We start from the raw sequence: 24,413 nt of genomic DNA on the forward strand, positions 1-24,413 counted from the left end.
AAACTGATATAATCATATACTAAAAGAGTGAGTTTTATTAAATTTATATTTTACATAAACAAAAGTGATGCTTTTGCCAATATTCACAGAACTAAAAACTAAAAAGGCAAGTTTTAAAGGCAAATATATAAATAGTACCTTCCTTATTTAAATGGAAAACAAGTTAAGTCTTTCAAAGCCTAAAATATTGGAGCCTTTACAACACAAATATATAAATCTATCCTATGTAGTACTGAATTTTATTAAGACTGATTTCAGTTCACACTTTGGCAACAAATGCCTCCCTAAGGTGGAAGCCCTCTTCTCCAACTTTAATGTGTATATGAATCTCCAGAGAGTTTATTAAAATGCAGATTCTGAATCAGGAGGCTAAGAGCCTACGTTTCTCACAAAATTTCTAGGTGATGTTAGTGCTGCTGGTCATAGAGCACACTTTAAGCAGTAAGGCCTGAGACACTAACTAACAAAACCACGTGATGGGTAAAGCTGAGGCGGAGGGAACTTTCCATTTGGATTTAACAAGCCCTTCATGGCATGATACATTGACTTGGCATGTGTGAGTTAAAAATCAGTCTATGGATGACAGTGTGCCCCTTACTCTCCCCAGAGCTGAGAGCTACCCAGCTGTCATTCCACAGGGCTTCCTTCTTACTCTCAGTGGGGACCTGGATCCAAGCCTGGATTTGAATCCAGCTTGTGGTGGTAAAAAAAATTCTTCTCAACAGAAAATCGGAAACCAAGCCCTTAGAGTAGAGACTTCTAGAGGCCGGTTAAACCACAGAGACCCATCCATCTGTCCATCTATCCATTCATCCAACCATCCACTTATCCATCCACTGATCTTTAAGCAGCAATTTATCTTTTAATGTACATGAAAACTACTCAGTCAGGAAGGAAGTCAACACTGATTTCTTGTATTTCTTGTATTTCTCGACCACCTAGCAGCTGGAGAACTAAGTGCTTCCCATGCCCCAGCAGGGACATCCATTTGTGGAGTGGTCTCCCCATTAGGAATAAGAAGTGGCCATGGCAGGGAGCCAAGTGTTGGAGGATGATAAATGGTTGGCTTTTATATTTAATAACTTTTTGATATTTTCCCAGAACTAGCATGCCACTTATTTTTTTTTGCATGCTAAAAATTACTGTATAAGTGTCTTCACAAACAGCTTCTTTACTCACAGATACCCTCGGGTATAAAACTTCTCCTAGCAACTAACACATAGCAACACCTTCAGATGTTTGGCTTGGAGTTTTTTGAAAGGAAGCAGCTGCAGATATTAAGCATTTATTATAAATTATTGATATTTATTAAGCATTTACTATGTGATATAAACCCTGCTTAGTGCATTTCACACATTATTTTAACTCACCCTAAAAACAACCCTGTGAAGTAGGAACCATTATTAGTCCCACTTTACAGATAAGAAATCTGGGCACAAAGACACAAGGACACATGCTAGTGTGTATATATCCCAGCAGTCAGCTGCACCTTCCCTCTGACCACTGTGCTAGGGTCTGCTCGATGCCTAATACTGCATCTACAAAGCCCCAGAGTGCGCCCGCTGAGTGAACTTGATGAAGAATGGAAGTATGATCCCCATATGTGTTGCTCCCCAGCTTCCTCACAGAGCCTCACTTTCTTACAATAGGAAATGACTGTACTCTAAACCACCAACACCAATAAGCCTGGAAAGGCACTGACTACTGACCCAGAACATGGGTTCTTATCTAGTCTTGCCTTGGCTTATATAAAGATACGAGAAGCCTCTGTAATAGAGAGGTGTGCAAGTAAAGTTCAGTTTAGTTTTGTACATCTGGAATTTGAGATGTTTAATGGACATCAGAGGAAATGTCAAGAAGCATATTTGCATATTTACTGAAATAATAATGGATAAAGGATATGATAAACAGAACTTTCTTTAAAGTAATATCAGAGAACAGGTGAAGCATAGAAAAACAGGACTGACCATGGGTTAATTATACGATTTTGAACACTTTTGTATATGTCTGAAACCTTCCAGAATGAAATTTTTAAATTTTAGAAGAATACACAGCATTGTTTGCATATAACACCATAAAATATAAAATGTATTGCCTGGATTTAATGATGAGGAAATACAAGACAAACCCCAAATGAGGGGCATCTTAGAAAATAGCTGCCTAGAGTCTTCAAAATATCAACTTCATGAAAGACAAAGAATGACTGAAGAACTATTCCAGAATAAATGAACAAAGGAATACCACCACTGAGTGCCACATATATTCCTGGCTTGTGTCTCAGATCATAAAAACAACTGCTATTACGGGTGTTATGGAGATAATGAAAGAAATTTGAATATGGGTTGGAGCATTTCACAACAGTGCATACCTATGTGAAATTTACCAAATTTAATCATGGTACTGTGGTTAAATAAGAGAAGACCTGGTTCTTAAGAATCACACATTTAAATATTTAGGATGAAAAACATGTTGCACAAAGTCTGTTCTCAAATGACTCATTAATAACAACAACAACAACAACAACACAAACATGGCAAAATGTTATCAATTGGTAAACTAGGTAAAAGATATATAACTGTTCATCATGCTATTCTTGTAACTTTTCTATAGGTTTGACATTTTTCATAAATTTTAAAAAAATAACACAACCTGATATAATCAGTATTTCCTAAATACATTCCTTGCCTTCTCTTCCCTTTGGCGAGGAAAAAAGCTATCTTAACTTCTTAGCAATGAGTGCCAAGTCTATTTGATTCTTCTTTTAAATTGCCTCCTATATCCATCACTTACATGCATTACATCATTTACTCATCACAAGCAGAACCTGCAGCTAGTCCCCAGATGCTGGGGGTACCACTGGTGGACTGTATAAGTCCTTTGGGTATTTCAGCTGTGGCTAAAATGAAAGTCTTGCTCAGTCACAGCCCCTTTTCTGAGGTGGCCTACATCCAATGTCTGAGTGACTTGGGTTTTTACTCTCTCACCCCAACGCAGGACAGTTCTGCAGGGCCACTCAGCTTCAGAGTGGATCAATAGGATCAATAGAAACTCCCACTGAATCCATATCACAGCTTGAATCCCCCATGGCCAGTCTTCTTCCTTCCCTCTCCTTTTTATAGGTATCAGCCTCTCGAGCCCTCTCTCAACAACCCTCCTCCTACATTAACCTTCATCTCTGCATCTGCTTCCCAAAGATTCTGCTGCAACAATAATATTTCTATTTTGCAGAGGAGGAAACTGAATTTTGGAAAAATCACTTGCCAAAGGTCAGAAAGCCATTTATTAGTGAAGCCAAGTCATTGATTACAAATCTGCTGACCTCCAGCTTCTTCTCCATTCTATTTACCTCTCCAAATCATATTCCTCTGTGAAGATCAATGCCAAGTTTCCACACTCCCAGAAGGCTTCTGACTTCCCTTTCTGACCTTAGAGCTCTCACCATCTGTTCTGTTTGGTATATGATCACGGTTCCATGTGGGGACTTCTGTTAACCATCATTTCATATTACATAACCACTGTAAATTAAATTTACAAGTGTAAATTTAATTTACACTTAAATTTTGTACTTTTTTTAACATTATGATCTCTCTAGGGACAAGTGTCGGTCATCGTTCTTCTTTGCATCCCTGTATTTTCTGTCCACAGTGTGAACATATAGTTTTGATCTGGGTTGTCCTCCAATAGGTCATGAATTCAAGGCTCAGTTTCCAATTGGTGGTGCTATTGAGAGAGGTGGTGGAAACCTTAGGAGGTGAGTTCTACTTGAAGGAAGTAGGGTACTGAGGGCGTGTCCTTGTCCTTGTATATATCCTGTCCCCAATCCCTTCCCCTCCCTCTCTCTTTCTCTCCCTCCCTCCCTCTCTCCCTCTCTCTTATCTTCCTAGCCACCATAAGCTGAGCAGCTTTGCTCCATCATGTGCTCCCCACCACGATGTTCTGCCTCACCACAGGTTTAAAAGCAATGGAATTTTGATTGGCATTGCATTAAACCTATAGAGAACTTTGGGTAATATCACCATTTTGATGTTGTTAGTTCTGCCTATCCATGAACAGGGTATATTTTTCCATCTTCTAAGATCTTCTTCTATTTCTCTCTTTAGGGTTCTGTAGTTTTCATTGTATAAGTCTTTCACCTCTTTTGTTAGGTTGATTCCCAAGTATTTTATTTATTTTTTTTGAGGATATTGTGAATGGAGTGGTTGTCCTCATTTCCATTTCAGAGGATTTGTCCCTGATGTACAGGAATGCCTTTGATTTATGCGTGTTGATCTTATATCCTGCCACTTTGCTGAATTCATTTATTAGCTCTAATAGTATCTTTGTAGACCCTTTTGGGTCTGCTAGGTATAGAATCATGTCATCTGCAAATAGTGATAATTTAAGTTCTTCTTTTCCTATTTTTATGCCTTTAATTTCTTTCATCTGTCTAATTGCTCTGGCCAGTGTTTCAAGAACTATGTTGAACAGAAGTGGTGAGAGAGGGCATACCTGTCTTGTTCCAGATTTTAGAGGGAATGCCTTCAATTTTTCTCTGTTCAGAATGATGCTAGCCTGAGGCTTAGCATAGATAGCTTTTACAATATTGAGGTATGTTCCTGTTATCCCTAGTTTTTCTAGAGTTTTGAACATAAAGGGATGCTGTACTTTGTCTAATGCTTTTTCTGCATCTATCGAGATGATCATATGGTTCTTATCTTTAAGTCTATTGATGTGGTGAATAACATTTCTTGTAGAAATAGATAAAGCAATCATGAAATTCATATGGAAAAATAAAAGACCCAGAATAGCAAAAACAACTCTAAGCAGGAAGTGTGATTCAGGCGGTATAGTGATACCAGACTTCAAACTATACTACNTGGAACCACCATTTGACCCAGCTACTCCCCTTCTTGGTCTATTCCCTAAAGACCTAAAAAGAGCATGCTACAGGGACACTGCTACATGGATGTTCATAGCAGCACAATTCACAATAGCAAGACTGTGGAACCAACCTAGATGTCCTTCAATAAACGAATGGATAAAAAAAATGTGGCTTTTATACACAATGGAGTATTACTCTGCATTAAAAAATGACAAAATTATAGAATTTGCAGGGAAATGGATGGCATTAGAGCAGATTATGCTAAGTGAAGCTAGCCAATCCCTAAAAAACAAATGCCAAATGTCTTCTTTGATATAAGGAGAGTAACTAAGAACAGAGTAGGGAGGAAGAGCATGAGAAGAAGATTAACATTAAACTGGGATGAGAGGTGGGAGGGAAAGGGAGAGAGAAGGGAAATTGCATGGAAATGGAAGGAGACCCTCAGGGTTATACAAAATTACATACAAGAGGAAGTGAGAGGAAAGGAAAAAAAAAAACAAGGGAGAGAAATGAATTACAGTAGATGGGGTAGAGAGAGAAGAGGGGAGGGGAGGGGAAGGGAGGGGGGATAGTAGAGGATAGGAAAGGTAGCAGAACACAACAGACACTAGTATGGCAATATGTAAATCAGTGGTTGTGTAACTGATGTGATTCTGCAATCTGTATACGGGGTAAAAATGGGAGTCCATAACCCACTTGAATCAAATGTATGAAATATGATATGTCAAGAACTATGTAATGTTTTGATCAACCAACAATAAAAATTAAAAAAAAATAAAAAATAAAAGCAATGGAGCCAGCCAACCATTGACAAACACTGAGCCAAGGATGAATCTCTCCTTCCTAAAACTGAATTTTTCAGGGACTTTTTCACAGTGACTGAAAGCTAACTAACACACTGAGCATGTGGTATATCACTGTGCAGTGAAAGAACAGCAAAGTCTGGCTGTGTACTAAGTCTTAGATACTGAGATACAACATGCACAAAAGATACACAGCTGTGTAGCCTTGATTCCCTTTTTTTGTCTTTTCTGGATTGTATAGGGCTTCATGACATGGATTATAAGGGGACAGCAGGTTATTCTTCTAAAGAAGTCAGCCCATTGACATGGAAGAAACCCAGAGTATATTGGTTTACATTAAAAAAAATGAGGCAGAAAATACTTGGTCAGATTCAGTCAAGCAATAAGGAAGAAAATATACCAGTAATAAAACCACTAGAATGCATCTTGGTCAATTATTTTGGCAAAGCTACTTTCATTTTAATGACTTAGAGCATGTTATAAAATGCTAGCAAATGAGACATTGTGTACTTTGCAAAAGTAATGAAGTCTTAGATCAAAAATATGACACCATATTATTAACTTTTGAAGGGTGAAATAAGTGACCTGCTTTGTTCTCTTTAAAGAGTATCAACTGGGAGATTAGTAAATCCTTCTACATTATCTCCTCCTAGCAAGGAGTGGTGGAGGTAAGTAGAGATAGGAAAGATTATTCCCAAATCCCTCACTTCCAACTACTGGGAATCACTTGTTGCTATGGTAACCATGTTACTGTAAGACCATTGTGATATAAGCAGGACAATAAGCATCAAAACCTATTAATAGCTTTAGGTTTAGAAATAATTCTTAGCATTCTTTTTTTTTTCTCCTTTGCTTTCAAACAATAGCCTGGATGATAACAAGTTATATTGAAAGGACAATGTAAATGCAAATCAACTAAAATAATTCTTGCCAATCTTTCCTACTTATTCAGTCAGAATCAATAAAGGTACTAGATTTCAGAGAGAAATTCCTGAGTGGAAACATCTATAGTAGGGGCTGGCAAAGTATACAGCCTCCAGGCCAAATTTGGCCCACCATCTGCTTCTGTACCTCCTACAAGCTAAGAATTATTTTTACATTTTCAAATGGTTGAAAAAAAAGGGGTGAGGCTGGAGGAGTAACTCAGTGGCAGAGCTCTTGACAATTAAGTACAAGGCTCTGGGTTCAATTACCAGTACCACACAAAGAAAAAAAAATTAAAAAGTAATAATTTGTGATGCCTGAAAATTATATGAAATTCACATTTCAACCTCAAAATAATGATTTTTTGAAGTACAGTCATGTACATTTATTTACATATTGCCTGCTTTTGTGTTACAACAGCAGAATTGAATAATTGTGACAAATCATTGGCCTACAAAGCCTTAAATATTTTCAGTTTATTCCTTTACAGGGAAAGTTTGCCAACCTCTGATCTAGAGACACAGATTGTATGAGAGAAGTTATATTAGGAGGCCAAGTGTCTCTTCCTTGTCAAGAAGCACTTGCAGGAGTGCTTTTGTTGGGAACTCGGGTTTTCCCAAGATCTTTTGCTTGTTTCATCGACTGCTGCATGTAGGAGACCAAGGAGAATATTACCTGTAATGGTTTAAATTGTTCATGTCCCCTCCAAAATTCATGTTGAAACTTAATCCCCAATGCAAGAGTATTATTAAGAGGTGATGCCTTTTAGGAACATATTAGGCCATGGGGATTCCACCCTCAAGAATGGGTTTAGAGACTTTATAAAAGGTCCCGGGGGAACTAGCTAGTCCCCTTTGCCCTTAGGTCCAAAGTATCATCTTGGAAGCAGAAACTGATCCCTCACTAGGCAGCAAACCTGATCAAGCCTTGATCTTGACTTCCCAGCCTCCATAACAGGGAACAACAAATTTATACTGTTTGCAAATTACCCAGTCTTAGGGGTTTTGCTACAGTAGCACAAAAGGACTAAGAGAATTTGGTATGAGGAACTGGGGTATTGCTATAACAAATACTTGAAAATATGAACATAGCTTTGAAACTGGATGGTAAGTATAGTTGAACTACAAAGTGTCATTCTAGCAAAGGCTTGGAGGAAGAGGAAAGCTATAGAAAGAACTTTGGTCTTAAGAGATAATATAAGTTGTTGTGAACAGAACACTGGGTAGAAATACAAACAGTAGGGACTATTTTGATAACAGTCTATGGGGAAAGTAAGGATGTTGTTATTGGAAACTGGAGGAAAGGCTATCCTATTATAAAGTAACAAAGAATCCAGCTGAATTGTGCCCATGTTCTACAGCATTTTGGAAGGCAGAACTTGCCAGTGATGAAGTAGGGTATTTAGCAGAAGAAATCTCTAAGCAAAGTGTTGAAAGTTTTGCATGGTTTCTCTTGAGTGCTAACAGTTAATTATGAGAGAATACCAAAGGTGCGGTCAAGCTGATATTTGGTAAGGAGATCTGTGTGGGGACAAGGAAGCCAGGTGCTATTCATCGAGACAATGGAAGAGTGATCCCAAGGCTGCTATTCCATCACAGGCCCAGAGTGCCAGGCCTTGAAGATGGAATGGTGTCAAAGGAGGGGCTGAGGGCATGCATGGGATCTTGGGTCTTACTGCCCAGCACTGCCTCAAGTTTCTGCTCCGTGTATTTGAACACAGTTCTCTTTTGCCCTTCTACCCTTGTGAGGAACAGCAACAAGGCACCATTGTGGAAGCAGAGAGAGCCAGGCATCACCAAACATGGAAACCACTGGCACCTTGATCTCGAACTTTCCTGCCTCCAAAACTGTGAGAAGTAAATTTGTGTTTTTTTGTTCATTGTCCAGTATCAAGCATTTTGTCCTAACAGCCAAAAGGGACTAAGATAGCACTGCATGACTCAATCTCACACGCTTGGTCAATTTGTTCTAATGCTGCTCTGTGACAGGGATCAGGCAACATGCCACTCACTCCCTCATGTGCTGCATCTTGGTCCTGGCCATCGCGCTGTTGAAGATAGCTGGTCCTGGAGACATGTCTGCAGCCATGCTGGTAATGGTCCTTGTGTCTGAAAATCAATCACAGCCCTTATTACTTCATCAGCACTCCTGCAACCTCAAGGCGATGTTCAAGGGCAATCAGAGAACAGAAGCTAATACACCTTTGCCACAGGTAATACTACATTAATTAGAAATGAATTCAATTATAACATGCACATTAAGGAGATTTATTCCAAATGATAAGATTATTTACAGTTTCAATATGCCCAAGGAATTGCAGGACCAAGCCTCTCTCAAAAAGGAATGCTAAAATTAAACAGAAAATCATTATTTAAGAGATGAACTTTTTATACTAGAAACCTCAGAGGGAAATGTATTTACAGATAAGCAAACATTCTTGGGGAGCCTTCAGCCATTCTCTTTTAGCAGGTATAGATATTTATTTAAATAACTAGGAACTTTTCTAATAAACTTAGTTTTTCTTTATGATAATTTTACATTTGACCATTAGTTTTTAAAAATATTTTTAGTTATAGATGGACACATTACTTTTATTTTATTTATTTTTTATGTGATGCTGCTGATCAAACCCAGTGCCTCACATGTGCTAGACAAGCTGCTCTATTACTGAGCTACAACCCCAGCCCAGACCATTAGTTTTTTTTTTTTTACAATGGAAAGCAGAATGCTGACCAGCAAGTCATCTGAAGCCTTGAAATGTAGCAGAGTAAAGTCGAAGGCCAAAGTTAGGTTGAGAAGATAAGGAGTTGTTTGTTAGTGAAAGGTGAGGTGTTATGAAATCTGCTGAGAGATACAAGTTTTCCCGAGACATCCTAAAGGCCCTCAGAAAACATGTTGGGATTCCAGGGAAAGAAACAGACCACTAACTGAAGCAGCACTGCTTTCCATTAAGAATGGAACCTGAACTGGAGTCCCAGCTACTCAGGGGCTGGGGTAGAAGGATTGCAAGTTGAAGGTCAGCCTTGGAAATGAGTGAGACCCTGGCTCAGTGGTGGATGAGCCAGGGTGTGATGCCCTAGATTGTCTCCAGTACTGGAAAAGGAAAGAAGGAAGGAAAGGGGGAAAGAGAGAAAAAAGAAAAAAGAGAAAGAAAGAGAGAAAGAAACTAAACCTGCCCTGTGAATGAGGGCTTGGTGTAATCCAAAGAGCTCAGCCTAAAATTCAGTCCTTGTGCGTCTGGAGCTGGGGGCAGAGCCCTTCCTGGGCATTCCTTTCCTTAGATCTCTCACAAGGGGCCTCAGACCTCATCAGCAAAAGTCTTGGAGCACAGGGCTCTCACTCACACACCAGGTTTAATTTCTTTCTTTCTCTTTCTCTCTAAATTATATAAATTTATAAATTATATCCATGCAGTGCTACATCAGAGAAGAGACCCATACTGTGAAATTCCTGCTCTTTATTCAATGGATCTCATATAACACTGTCTGACTTAGAGACCAACCATGGAAGCTAGAGTCAGTCCCCATTTTACATATTAGTAAAGGATTTTATTCTCTCACATTTTTAAATGTGAAAAATCAAATGCTAATTTCTAATACCTCTTCCTTTTGCATATCCCTGAAGGGATGCATTCCACTTTGAACTTCTTGCTTTTACTGATACCATTTAGATGACTATTATGCTGCTTAAACTTTGTAAAAATCCTTGAATCTCCTCAGGCTAAATCCCTAGGCTAGAGCAACAAGTATGACTTTGAATTGGCATGTTACAATTAGTTAACTAAACAACCCATTCTTCTTAGTACATGACAAATTAGGCTTCCACTTTAAAGACCCAAGTCCAAAGACAAATTGATCATCTTTCTCCATACCTGGAGGGAAAACCTGCCTCAGCACTCACTGCTATTGAACAGAAGTATCATTTCAGCTCTCAACTTCCCACTAGTTCTGTCCAGAACAGCAACTTATCCCCAGGGAAGACCCATGGGGTGGGAGGAAGGCTTAGGGGTTCATTTTGTATTCATGTAGGTTGCTTTCTGTAAACATTTTGCCTGGGACCACATACCATGTCAAGTAACCCCCATGTATACTCAGAAATCAGCAATGACAAGAAGGAAAGGTAAGCACTGCTCTCCACTCTCCCAGAGAAAGCTGGCACATTCTGAACGCTTATGCAAATAAAGGTCAAAACAATTTCTAGGAGAGCTGCAGGTTATTTTAAGCTGGCCGCTGTTACCATCATAAGGCTCTCAGCATTGCTAGGAAAGATGCTAAGCATTGAACCCAAGGGTATAGAACAGGGTAAATATAATTTCAAGCAAGAGTTGGCAAAGCTTGGTGCTCAGAGCATCTCCTTTTTTAGTGTTCCTTACTGGCTAGCTTTTTGACCTCTCCATCTCACCTAATATGAATAGTGGTTGTTTTATGTCAGAGAAAAGGACAACACATTTAACAATGATAAAATAACATTTTAGGGCTAGGATGGAACCTATCATCTGGATTGGTCACTAAATCACAAAATGTGATCTATACCATTGCTTCTCAAACTTCAATGTGAATCACCCAGGGATCTTGATAAAAAGCAAATTCTGATTTAGCTCTGGATAGAGCTGGGGATTCTCTATATCTAATAAACCTACAGGTAATACCAGTGCTACTGGTCCTGAGACCACACTGAGTAGCAAATCTCTTAGGCCAGCTACAAAACTTGTGGGATCCAGTGCGAAGTGGCCTTACAGAGCTCCTTGTTCAGAGAGCAAGAGAAAGCTGTTTTCTTTCTTCTGCATCTGTTTATAGACCTCTCATGGTGTTTTGTTTGTTTGTTGAGTATTTAATGTCCCTCTCCCTCAGGAACTAGGATTGCAGACATTCACAGCACACTGATTCTTCTCTACTTGTGCTCAAGACCCCTCTGAAGATGGAGATGGCAGTGGTCACAGGGCTGGGTTTAGGGAGAAGGTGGTAGAGGACCCTTCCCAGGGAGGAGGCTAAAAAAGAGACAGCACATCAGTAAGGCTTTAAGACCCTGGCATATGTTCCACTGTACCATCAGATGTTACTCAGAAATCACATATTCAAAGATAAAGTTTCATTAAGCCCCAAGGGTGGGGTCCCTCTTGAACCCAGGATCCTGTGTAACTGAACCAGTCATTTACCCATGAAAGCTTGGTTCCAGAGTTCTGCTTTTTTAAAGATTTTGCTTTAATATAGGTGAATCCTTAATTCCCAAGTTAATTTTTAAAAATTAATTTTCCCTTTACTAATTTTAAGTAAATTCTCATGAATTTGGAAAACAGTATCTATGTGTGAAACATAGACTATTTTAGGTGCACTTGTGATTTCAAGAATTTCCTACAATAACTTCACACACTCTCTCCCACCAAAGATCTAGCCATTATCTATCGACTTTTGCCTGATCTTTGCTTTTGTTCCACCTCTACCTTTTTCTGAAGAACACTGAATCCTGATACGAAGTATTCCTTAAACAGCACTTCTCTTCTTTCCATTTCCAGTCAGTAGAAGAATGTCTACAGACTATCCATCAGACAAAGCTTTTCACCAATGACAATGATGAGTTTTTAAAAAGTGATGTGTGTAGCTGTGTATGGTGGTGCATGCCTATAATCCCAGTGGTTTAGGAGGTTGATACAGGATGATCCCAAGCAACAGTCCAGCCTGGTGGAACCCTGACTCAAAAAGGGTGGCAGGGGGGATGCTGGACCTGCCCCTGGGTTCAATCCCCAGTTAATAAAAATAGTGTTGTATGTAAACTGACCATTCTATTCTGCCACTTGTAACTTTCTCCTACTCACTCACTGCACGTGCTGGCTGTTCCTTAGAAGGGGAGATGACCCCATTAATACATAGGAGGAATGTCCATTGCCATGCTGTCTGAGCAGAGGAGGGTGTCACTGTGCTCAGATCTCAAACCACTAACTGGCATCAGAACACTTGGGATGCAGAATTCTGAAAAGAAGGTGGTGGGAGAAAAGGTCACATGGAACAATTTGGGCATTTGCTTCCTTTTCCCCATCCCCATTACTCCCTTTCCCAGAAAAAGTGGGAACTTGAATGAAAACAGCTACCAACAGATGTCAGAATCACTGGTTCCACTGGGCTTCCTGTCAGCCAGGAAGCTTCCCACTTGCTGTTCTGCTTGGGGCCAGGCTTCCTCTAATTCTCCTCCCATGCTCTCTGGTCACTGTCTTGTTCTGCCCCCTGCTGTCCTCCCCTTTCCTTGGTTTTATCCTCCAACTGTTCACCCACCTTTCCATCCCATGTTCCTTTGTCTTCCAGACTCAGAAGTATGAGTTTTATTTCAAGCCTTGGATCTATTTACAGTTTTTTTTTTTCAAACTTGATTTCTACACAAATTCACTCTGATTCCTCATTAACAACAACAACAACAAAAAACCCCAAGCCACCACTAAATCAATAATAATAATGGCTAAACCAGACCCTGGACTAAACATCTTACCTGTATTATCTCTGGTAAGGTTCCTATGAAATAGGCACTTTTTTCAGAGAGGAAAGTGAGCTATTGAAATATTAAATAACTTGCACAATGTTACACAACTGGTACATTCCATAGCTGGAACTTGAAACCAAACCTTGCTTTATTCCAGAGTCCTAGATGTTGGCCACCTGCTCTACACTGTCCAGTTGACATCATTCAGTAAATACCCACTCTACGTGACCCCTGAGCTGGATGCTAGTTGAGTGAGTGGCTATTTACCACATTTTGTATTTTAATACTCTTAGTTGTCAATGTCAATATCTCCCTTCACTCCCTTACCCTTTTCAACTATTTAATAAGCTCTTTGAGCATATTGAGAATGTCCTATTCCTCTTTTATAAACATTTAAATCCATTTTAAGATTAAAATTCACTGGTGTTAATTACATTGATATTGTACAATCATGACCAGTATTTCTAAAAAGTTTTTCATCATCTCAAATAGAAACTCTTTGACCATTAAATAGTAACACCTCATTTTCTCCATCTTCCTGCCCCTGGTAGTCTCTAAGCTACCTTCTGTCTTTATAGATTTGATTGTTCAAAGTACCTCATATAAAATAATCCGACAGTATGTGACCTTTTTTATCTGACTTATTTCAATTACATGTTATATCATGTATCAGAATTTTATTTTTATGGATGAATAATATTCCATTGTGTGTATGTTTGTGTGTGTGTATATATATATAATACATTTTGTTTATCCATTTAACTGTTGATGAACAACTGGATTGTTTCCATGTTTTGGCTATTACGAATAATGACCATTGGCTTACAAATGTCTATTTGAGTTCCTGTTTTCTACTTTCATGGTAGAAGTCATACCTAGGAGTTGAATTTCTGAGTTATCATCCATGTATAAGGATTCTCTATAACCATGATAGCACTACTATTTTCCTTTCTTAAATTTGTTTTTAATAGCTAGCCTAATGGGTATGAAGTGATATCTCACTGTGGATTTGATTTTCATTCCCATGATAGCTCCTTAATGTTTAGCATCTTTTCATGTAGTTATTGGCTATTTGTGTATCTTCTTTGGAGAAATTCTATTCAATTCTTTTACCTATTTTTAAATTGAGCTAGTTATCTTTTTCTTTTAATAATCTGGGTATTAAACAGATATATTATTCACAAATATTTTTGCCTGTGTTCACCTTCATATTTCCAAAGCTCAGGTCAGCACAAAGCACGTATTTGCATAAATTTATTCCTTAGGCTCATTTTGATGTCATTGTAAATGGAATTGTTTTCTTGATTTCTCTCCCCCCACTGCCCCTCTCTTGAAATGGGCCAGGCTTGTCTTGAACTCCTAGGCTCAGTGATCCTCCAACCTTACCCTCCTGAACAGTTAAGACTATAAACATGTTGTATAATTTCATTAAAAAATGTTTCCCCATAGTATATAGAAATAAAATTGATTTTTGCATATTTATCTTGTACTCTATAGCCTATTGAGTTCATTTATTAGTTCTAATAGTTTTTTGATGGTTTTATAAGGAATTTTATATATAAGATGATGTCATCTGCAAAGAGATAATTTAGCTCTTACTTTATAATCTGGATTCCTTTTATTTCTTTTCCTCACCTAGAATATCTAGTACAATGTTCAATAAAAGTGGTAAGAGAAAAAATTCTTGTCTCATTCATTAAAGAAGGGGAAAAACATTCATAAACCATTAAGAATTAGCTGTAGGGTTTTTTCATAGATGCCCTTATTCAGTTTTAAGAGGTGCTCTTCTGTTCCTAGTTTGTTGAGTGTCTTTAATGGTAAAAGGTGTTAGGTCTTTTTCAAACACCTTTTCTTTGTCTATATATAGTCTTCTCCTTTTATTCTGTTAACATGGTGTTCAACATTGATGGATTTTCTGGCATTAAGCTACCCTTGCATTCCTGAACAAAGTGTCACTTGGTCAGTAAACTCTTTTTATGTTTCTGGGTTTGCCTTGCTTGTACTTTGTTGAAAGTTTTTACATACACATTTATTTATAATGGATATTGGTAAGTAGCTTGTTCTTTCCTATTATGTTTTTGCCTGGGGTTGATATTAGAAAATAATACTGCCTTCACAGAATGAGCTGAGAAGTATTTCCTTATTATTATTATTATTTTTTTCTTTCAGATGAGTTTCTGAAGGGTTGGTATTAATTGTTCTTTGAGAATTTGGTAGAATTCACCAGTGAGGCCATCTGAGCCTGGGATTTCGTTTGTCAGAGGCTTTCTAAATTACTACTTTGATTACTACTACCCATGATAGACCTATTCAAATTTTCTATTTCCTTGAGTCAGCTTCAGAAATTTATGTCTTTCTAGAAAGATGCCCATTCATCTAAGTTATCTGATCTGTCGGTGTATTGTTCATAGGATATCCTTATAATTCTTTTTTTAAAGTTGATACTAATGTTCCATTTCTCATTCCTGATTTATTAATGTGGGTTTTCTCTCCTATTTTCTTCATCAATATAGCTAAAATCTGTTAAATTTTTACAAGGAATCGACTTTTGCTTCTTTCTTGTCTATTATTTTTCTATTCTTTATTTTTTCATTTATTTCCATTCTAATTTTATTATTTTCTCTCTTCTGCTTGCTGTGGGTTTAATCTGCTCACTTAGTTTAGTTTATAAAGGCATGTATTTTACATGCTCAATGGATGAGAGTCAAAATCAAAGGCAAAGTAAATAGTAGTTATATCCTTAATCCATAAAAACCATAACACTAGGCAAGGCATGGGGAATAGCAAGTAGTATAGTAAGGGTCTCTGGAAAAAGCACTAGCCTTCGGGGACCACAGTTACTATTCTGGTTCTACTCTCAACAGCTCTTCGGCCCTCGGGCCACTTCCCTGGCCTCAGTTTCCTTGTTTTGTATTTAAGTGATTTCATTAAGTTGAGAGCCTTCCCTCAATTCTAACCTTCTATGAACAGGCAAAGAGTGTACTAGGGAAGATAATACCTACACATAAAGATAAAGAGCAATCAAAAGGACCAAAAACTAAGATGCAAATGGCTGGGACCAACAATAAATGTCACAATAAATGCCTGTGACATTAGGCAAAATCACCCTACAGTCTCTTTTCCCGCCTGTGAAATATAGAACGACAAGGATTATAACACTTGACATTACCCCATGGAGATGTTTTGACAATGAGATGAAAACAAAATGATATGAAGCTGCATTAGCATTCAGAAGCTGTGTTTTTTAACAATGCAAAGCACAGCTCATAATAATAATATTGTCAGGATTCCTCCTACTTCTATCATCTCTCTCCAGCAGAGCTATTTTCCCCAAAGAAGTGACAACTTGATGATTTTGACATTTTTCCAGGAGAGAGAGAGAGAGAGAGAGAGAGAGAGAGAGAGATCCTTCCCTCATTTCTTCCAAAATTTCCTTCTGAAATTGCTCTTTACTCATTTTAGTTGCTGGACAAATGACCTTGATCATAAAGCAAAAACCTGTGTTTGACCTCCTTGCTAAACATCCTGCTTGTGGGTAATAAAGAGCTGATCTAGGGACTGCAGTGGTGGATATTTTGGCAAACAAGATCTCACTTAAGCACCTGGGACATTGCTTATTCGGGAATCCTTACAACTACTGCCCTTGTTACACTGGTCATTTAGAATGCTTCCCTTCTAATCTCCGTTAACTCTTTCTTCCTCTTAATTTCCTCAGGCATACTCAAGAAATAGTTGCTTGATAGACACCACTCTTTCCCAAATGATAGCAGAGGCATGGCTCATGGCCCACATTTCTTCTCTGACTCCTCGGAATGGAATAGGATAGAAGATTTACCTAGACCAGGGGTCAACAAACTTTTTCTCTAAAGGAATGGGTAGTAAATATTTCAGACTTCAGACCATATAATCTCAGTTGCAACAACTCTACTCCATTGTTAAGAGCATGAAAACAATCATAGGAAATAAGTAAAGAAATGAGCATGGTTATATTAGAGTGTAACTTTATTTACAAAAACAGGAAGTTAGCTGTTTGGCTGTAGTTGGCTGATTCTTGGCCCCAATGAGGGGGAAGCATTATGAGTCCAAGCTGGGGACAACCACAGAACTATTCAAGTCAAATTCTTTCACTTTATGGATGGGGAGGTCAAGGTCAAGAGAAGCTGTCTGTCTTACCTAGGTTGGCACAGCTAGAAGAGGAAGGGGCAGAGCCAGGACTACAGCCATGCCCCCCCTTTTTTTTAAAGAAAGAGTGAGAGAGAGTGAGAAAGAGGGAGAGAGAGAGAGAATTTTTAATATTTATTTTTTAGTATTTGGAGGACACAACATCTTTGTTTGTATGTGGTGCTGAGGATCGAACCTGGGCCGCACGCATGCCAGGCGAGTGCGCTACCTCTTGAGCCACATCCCCAGCCCGAGCCATGCCCTTTTGAATGCCCCACGATGAAGTAAACATTTTCATGCACTGATTTTGAAAAATCAGATCATCAGACAAATCCCTCCTCCAAAAGGTTGAAATTTGGGGGAATCATTGTATCTGCCATCCTATTTCTCCACCTCTTCAGATGACAGCCCCACAGCTTATTATGGGTAGGGCTATGAATTAGCGGGGTGTTGTGAAAACTGTTCTACTCTGCCAAGAGGAATATCTAACTCAACCTTTGTGAAGATTTTTCCTTGAGCTTTTCTGTGATGAGAATGAACATTAGGATGGCAACAATATTATCTAAAAATCTTCAAAGAAAGCTGATCCCTATCTTCACTATGTAACTCCAATGCCCCAGGGTTGGAGATGCATGGTTCAGAGACCTCTGAGGGAAGGACTTGCCACCCAGATGTTATGAGTGATGTAAACAGCAAGCCTATGGCGGTGGCCTCTTCAGGATTTGCCTCAGCTGCAGAAAGCTTCCTCACCCAAAGCTGTGTCCTTCCAGGTGGCCTACACTTATGACTGATCATGGCAGAGGTAGAAAGTCTGACCATTTTGGTCTATGCAGACAACTCTGATGGTCCAGAATTCCCCATGGGTTTGGTTAGGGTTTGTCAGGCCTGTATCACTGCTCAGCTTCTCTCTCTGCTGCATTCTGCATCCTTCACCTTCTATCACCAGTGGTCAATCCCAAGGGCCCTCCTGCATAAACATCTGCTCACTCAGTTTTGTGTTAAAGACTGATTCCTGAAGAACCCAGATCCATAAAACATGGTTCCTGGAACTAGAGAGGGAAAAGCTGGGGTGTGAAGATGATTGTCTTCATTCCTTTGATGAGTTGAGTATTTGTTAAAAGCAATAATAAAAATGATGATGTGCCCATTTTTATCACCCCATGCCCATCCCTAGCTCTTTCAAAGAATTGCTTTTATTGTCACAGGGCAGAAGCCACCACATAAAGAAGTTGTCATCAACCCTATATCAGCAGCAGCTGTATCGAAGCCAAGCGACACCAGGAGTCTAGAGAAGAAAGGCCAATAGGAGGAAGTAGAAGAGAACAACTTCAAGGGATTTCCACTTAGAAGGGAGCTAAGGCATATTAGCATGGGTATGTGAGCGGCTTAGAAGACCTGGATTTGAGTCCTGACTCTGAGATTTTTGTTCAATAAGTTATAAAACTATGACTCAGTTTTCTTATTAATACAATACTCTACTTTCTAGGGCTCTAGTAAAAATTAAATGCAATCACATATATAAAGATACATCATTGTTAGCAAATGCCCAAGTCAAATTTTACTGCCTCCCTCATCCCTAGGGCACCCACCACAGTACTTTGCATAGGGCGTCTTCTTCTTCTTTTTAATTAATTTTGAGAATCACTGTCCTAACCCATTCCAACTGTTTGTTTGCTTATCTATCTATCTATCTATCTATGTATCTATCTATGTATCTATCTATCTATCTATGTATCTATCTATTTATTTAATGTAGTGCTGAGGATCAAACCCAGTGCCTCACATGTGCAAGGCAGCGCTCTACCACTAAGTTACAGCCCCAGCCCTTACACAGGGCATGTTCTTAATGAATAAATAGCACCCACTGTCTATGCCAACACTAAATACTTGGAAGAAAGTGGGTCAATTTGGAAAGGTAAATTGTCTGTCATCTCATAGGGCAGAAAATAAATACTAGAAGATAGGAAATTTTAAAAATTGTCTGTTTTTTTACATGATTAGTTCTCACTACAAATATTCAGCTGAATTTTATAGATTAAAAATGACGATAGTTTAGGGATCTGAAAACTTTCAAATCCTTTTGAATAAGCCAGGAGATGACTCCCTAAGAATAGCACCTATCAGTTAAAAAAAAAAAAAAAAAAAGGAAGTGTCAGTTTTGGACTGATATGTAGCAATTAAATGTGGATTCAGGTGAAGAAGAGATTTGTGGAAGCCAGATCCTAACATTTTCATTTGTCCTTCCCTGAAGAGACAAAAGCCTGTGTTTTGGAAATTTAATTATTCTAGGCTTCCAATGTGGAAAATCTTAGCTTTATAAACAAAATCTGCTTTTCTGTAGCAGTAAGTTGGGCTGGATTCCAGATTGACTAAAATACTTAAGAATATCAGTACTTCCTTCTCTTCAGTTGAAAATAATCACATAAGTTGTCCATGTTCACTGCAGACAAATTAGAAAACACAGAAAAAGAAACCCATTCAGAGAAAATCATCAATTCTTTGGAATTTCCAATTGTGTGTGCATGTGTGTAAGTAACGATCCACTACAGTTTTGCATACTTCATTATTCATTAATTTATAACAACTGTATGCCAATGAATATGTAGCTACACTATCATTTTATTTATTTTTGTGGTGCTGGGACTTGAACCCAGGGCCTCATGCATACTAGATAAGTGCTGTACCACTGAGCCACAAACCCAGTCACTACACTATCATTTTAAAATAAAATGTATAAAACTTTTTTATTTTAGAAGATGTATAACCTCCATAACTCAGCATTTATTCTGATACCAATTTTTCACTATTATAAATAACACTGCCATCAGCATCCCCTGTAGGTTATCTTTATACACAATTCTGTTTTTTTTCTTTCTTTTTTTAGATAGAGGTATAATGAACAAATCTTATTGTTTCTTTAAGATAAATTCCTAGATGTAGATTTGTTGAGTCAAAGCACTTTATTCTTTTAAGTTAACATAACCTAAATATTGAAAGAAAACTTTTTCCTAGGTTGTAAATAACACTCTCTTCAATGGTGTCATAAATATTAAAAATGGAATGTGAGGCACTTTTATTGAAAATTTAGTTCAATTTATCAAAATTTATTAAAAAAATGAGCACTCTTTAAAGTCTTAGCTGGTGGTGAGAGCACTTCCTTTTCTGTTTTTCTATCCTGGTGGTTCTCAAAGATAGTTTCTGAACCAACAGCACCAGGACTAGTTAAAATGCAGACTCTTGGGCTCCACCCCAAGCCTACTGAATCAGAACCTCTGGGGATAGTGTCCACCCATTCCATCTGCCTCATTCATCTGGGTATTCATTGTGAGCTTTCTGGAGTTCTAATTGTTTGATCTAGAGATGTTAACACTCCTATTAATTTGCAAGTTCCTTGAAAAGAAAAACTACATCTGGTGTTCCTTTGTGTACCCTACAATGGTCCTGTGCTAGAAAGTGACTGACATATGCTTCATAAATAAGTGATCTGCAGGCAAATGTAGCCTTATTTGAACTTCTAACTTTTCACATAAATAACTTAATAGTACTTTAAAATAACTAGACAAAAATTCCTTTACAGACCTAACCAGAAGTAGCTTCAAGAAGCAATTGGTTTGGTGTCTATTTACTGCCAGAAAGAACAGCTTAATATTCTCCCTGCACAACAGGCAGTTTCTAAAGTTCAATGCTCAGGTTAATTTGCTCACTTCGTACAGCCCACTAGCAACCATCATGCCCAGGCTGACAAGATGATGCTCCCCATGCTGTAGGCAGTCAGATACCCTCAGAAGCATCACTGAACTGCTTCTGTGGATGAGTGGATGACAGGGGATCTGCATTCCTACCACTTCTCCTAAGCTCTTGTGGAACTCCAGACTCAGCTGAGCATTTAGCAAGGCAGATCCAGAGCCAAGTTTTTTTGTTCCTCAAGCAGGTATTCCACACAGTCCACCACCAGCTGCCACTGAAGTGGCCTCTCTCCAGGTGAGAATACAGAACAGGTTTTCATCAATGTCAGTCCTGACAATTGTATATGAAACACATGCTCCCTCTACAGTCAGCAGCACAGAAGATAAATTTTAAAAAGAATTATCTTGCATCATCTCCTCCTTAGCTTCTGTGAAAACCAAAATAGATGCTTCCAGAAGATACTGCAAGGGCCATATCTACCGTTTCCAGTTATTTTTAAGTTCTATTTTTACAATAATCCTTATATAGAAGATATTCATTATTTTTAGACTTACTTCTCCCCTAACCATGGCTTAAGAAAAGAAAGGTCTTATTTATTCGAAAAAAATAAAAGAATCAAAATTAACTACTTAGATATTCATGACATATTCACAACTGCAAATAACACAAAAATAACAGCACTTACCATTCCCAGGCAAAAGCTGCCTGTTCCTTCTACTATGGGGACTCCATCCTTATCCCCTCGAGATCAAATCTACTGTGAGGAATTGTCTTGATGCTATCTGGTTCTTGAAGTTTCCTTCATGACTTCTGATCCCCCCCCCATTAAAACTCTCTCCCCCTTTTCTGAACACTTACTCTTGTCTATTTATAGTTATTTAGGCCCTTGTTTAAGTTCCACTATGAAATCAAAGGTCCTCAAGGGCACGACCCAAGTATAACATTACCTTTGTAATCCCAATACAATGTGCAGCACTCCCTCTACAAAGTATAGTAACTCAATGAAACCATAAACTAGAAGTAATAAATAAATGTAGGATTAATGATTAGCCAGTTTCTCTTTTAGATATAAATTTTATTATGGTAGTTTTCATCCTAGATAATAGTAATACCCAGGACATTCTTTGCTAAGAGTGTATTAATAAGAATGATTAATAATATGGTTGTAGGGGGTTATTTATATTATAACTTCTTTCCCTGCCCCCACCCCATCTCCACACATCTATCAAATGAAGGTGTCTGGTTAGGTAGCAGACATGTAGCAGGTTCTCTGTAAATTACCAGTAATTCTGAATCTGTTCATTCTTTCAAGTTTGAAAGTTGTAGTGGCTTAAATCAATCTCTCTCTCTCTCTCTCTCTCTCTCTCTCTCTCTCTCTCTCTTTTGATGTGGGGGGGCTGCTATTTGGGATTGAACTCAGGAGCACTCAACCACTGAGCCACATCACCAGCCCTATTTTGTATTTTGTTTAGAGACAGAGTCTCACTGAGTTGCTTAGTGCATCGCTTTTGCTGAGGCTGGCTTTGAACCACAATCCTCCTGCCTCAGCCTCCTGAGTAGCTGGGATTACAGGCATGCACCACCTTGCCCAGCTGGAGGCTTAGATTTCTATGAGACATAAACAAAAGGGATAATGGCCAACACACTGTGCCTCCACATCAAAATGATCCAAGTGCTTTATGATCCAAAGTATCCCTCCTTTTTTAGGGTTTCAATGTGTGAGTAACCACAAATAAGACACTGTGTTGAAATCACTTCAATTATGAGGAAATTATTTTCTGTCAAGATGAAAAACACAATAGTGCAAGATTAGGTTGCTGCCAGTCTTCCCTACATTTAATGGCTTAAAGTCTGATGGGCTTAAGCAAAATAAGTTTCTAAGGGATTCAGAAGCCCTGATGCCTTCTCTAGTCTGTATCAGTCTTATCATTTAGTAGACATTAATTATTACCAAAGTTAATGGAAGAAGTTTCAGGCAAAAATTTTCAAAAACCCAAATTGATCAGATACATCGACACACTAAAGGAATTTTAATGAACAGAGAGGTTTTAGAGCATCTGTGAAATTCTAATTACTTTTGTCCAACATCCAGTTTGAATGTACACAGTCTTTTATAAATACAGTTTACCAAGGTCATTTATCATTCTGCTGCTGACTACTCTTTAGACCTACAGCTAATTTCCCAAAAATGTAGGAATGTTAAAATTCACATGTTGCCTTGGCTCACAATATGGTTACTAGGAAATATGAAGATAGAATTTTCCTTTCTACAAAGTTCAATGAAAATGCAGGCAGAGGTCATCCATCTTTCTTACTGAATGGTGATGGGTCTAAATAGTTACTATAGTGATATTTGATCTGCTGTGTAATTTTAGCCCTTTACTTCTCCATCTCACGTCACTTCTTTTAAAGCACTGTCCTTTATTGCTTATTAAAGGTGAACTTTTCTGATCTTGCTGAAAAGCCAGTGGTATCCTAACTCTCAGGATAATGTTCAGACTCCTAACCTGGCACATGAGGTTCTCCACGGTCTTGGCATTATATACCTGGGTTTGCCAATCTCTTCCTCAGTAAGAAGTTCCTTGAATATACTCAGTTGTTTCACCCTGCTTGATTCTTTCTAGAGAACACTACTCCTTCCTGACTACTTGGCATCTTTACATTTATCGTTCCATTAATTCATTAAATAGTTATTGAAAAACTACGCTGTGTCATGCTGTGTGTTTAGACTCTGAGAACAGTATAGTGAACTTGACCTTGCCCTGCCCTCCAAGATGCAGGGATTACAAACCTTCCCCTCCTCTCTGCAGCCTACCTGGGCCTTGCCCCACAGTGGACGTGCCCTCACTCTGCTGATGCACACCACCTCCCTTGCTCACTCTGTGTGCTGTGCATGTCACAGTGCCCTAGGATTATCTGCCTTCCTGGATGGGAACTCATTAAGACAGGGGTCTTGTTTCTTTCATCACTCTGTGGCATCTGGCTTATTATAAAAATAAGCTTTGTAAACCATTTATAGGGCAAGGAGGGAAATGGGAAGAGAGCTTACACATTTCAGCTATAAAAAATTATGTTTAAAAGTATTTACCCTCGGTTACGAATTTCCAGCAATAGTGGGGTGCTCCCGAACCTGGAGGAAGGATTTCCATCCCACGAGGATCGGCTACGGGGACTCAAACGCGAGAGATTTGTTGCACGGAGGGTAACACTGCTTATTCAGCAAATCGCCCCGTGGCTAGAGTCTGCAGCGTGCGCTGGGAAACGAGGAGACAGCGGCGCAGGGATACAGCGCTGCAGTTTCTGCCAGCCGTGCAAGCGCCGTACTCAGTGCTGAATTCTGGGTTCGAGACGGGGGAAGGAAGCGGTCCATCTCGGTTCTCCACACCGGTCAGACCACAGAGGAGGCCAGCAGCCACCATATTGGAGAGCTGACGTCACCATCCCTGTTTTCGACTGACCGCAGCTCATTCAGCCATAGAACAGGTAATTTCAGGCTGCCATTCGCCTGT

At 38.8% G+C, this 24,413-nt stretch overlaps 1 protein-coding gene across 15 annotated transcripts in view; it reads right to left on the bottom strand.

The window, feature by feature from the left end:
* The window catches only part of Nek11 (NIMA related kinase 11), a 312,014-nt gene that overhangs the window by 57,073 nt on the left and 230,528 nt on the right, over positions 1–24,413 (bottom strand). For 10 of the 15 annotated variants that reach the window (XM_048794349.1, XM_048794346.1, XM_048794343.1 and 7 more), the window contains one exon: positions 8,600–8,696. The exons of 4 other annotated variants lie outside the window; for them this stretch is intronic. In XM_048794349.1, the coding sequence (XP_048650306.1) occupies positions 8,600–8,696 (97 nt within the window). Of the gene's footprint in view, positions 1–2,999; positions 3,013–6,667; positions 6,670–8,599; positions 8,697–24,413 lie in introns of those variants that run through there. One more of the 15 variants, XM_048794350.1, reaches the window with a different exon arrangement.

Source organism: Marmota marmota, unplaced genomic scaffold (assembly GCF_001458135.2).
Source record: "Marmota marmota marmota unplaced genomic scaffold, marMar, whole genome shotgun sequence".
In the NCBI taxonomy this organism is placed as follows: Eukaryota; Metazoa; Chordata; class Mammalia; order Rodentia; family Sciuridae; genus Marmota; species Marmota marmota.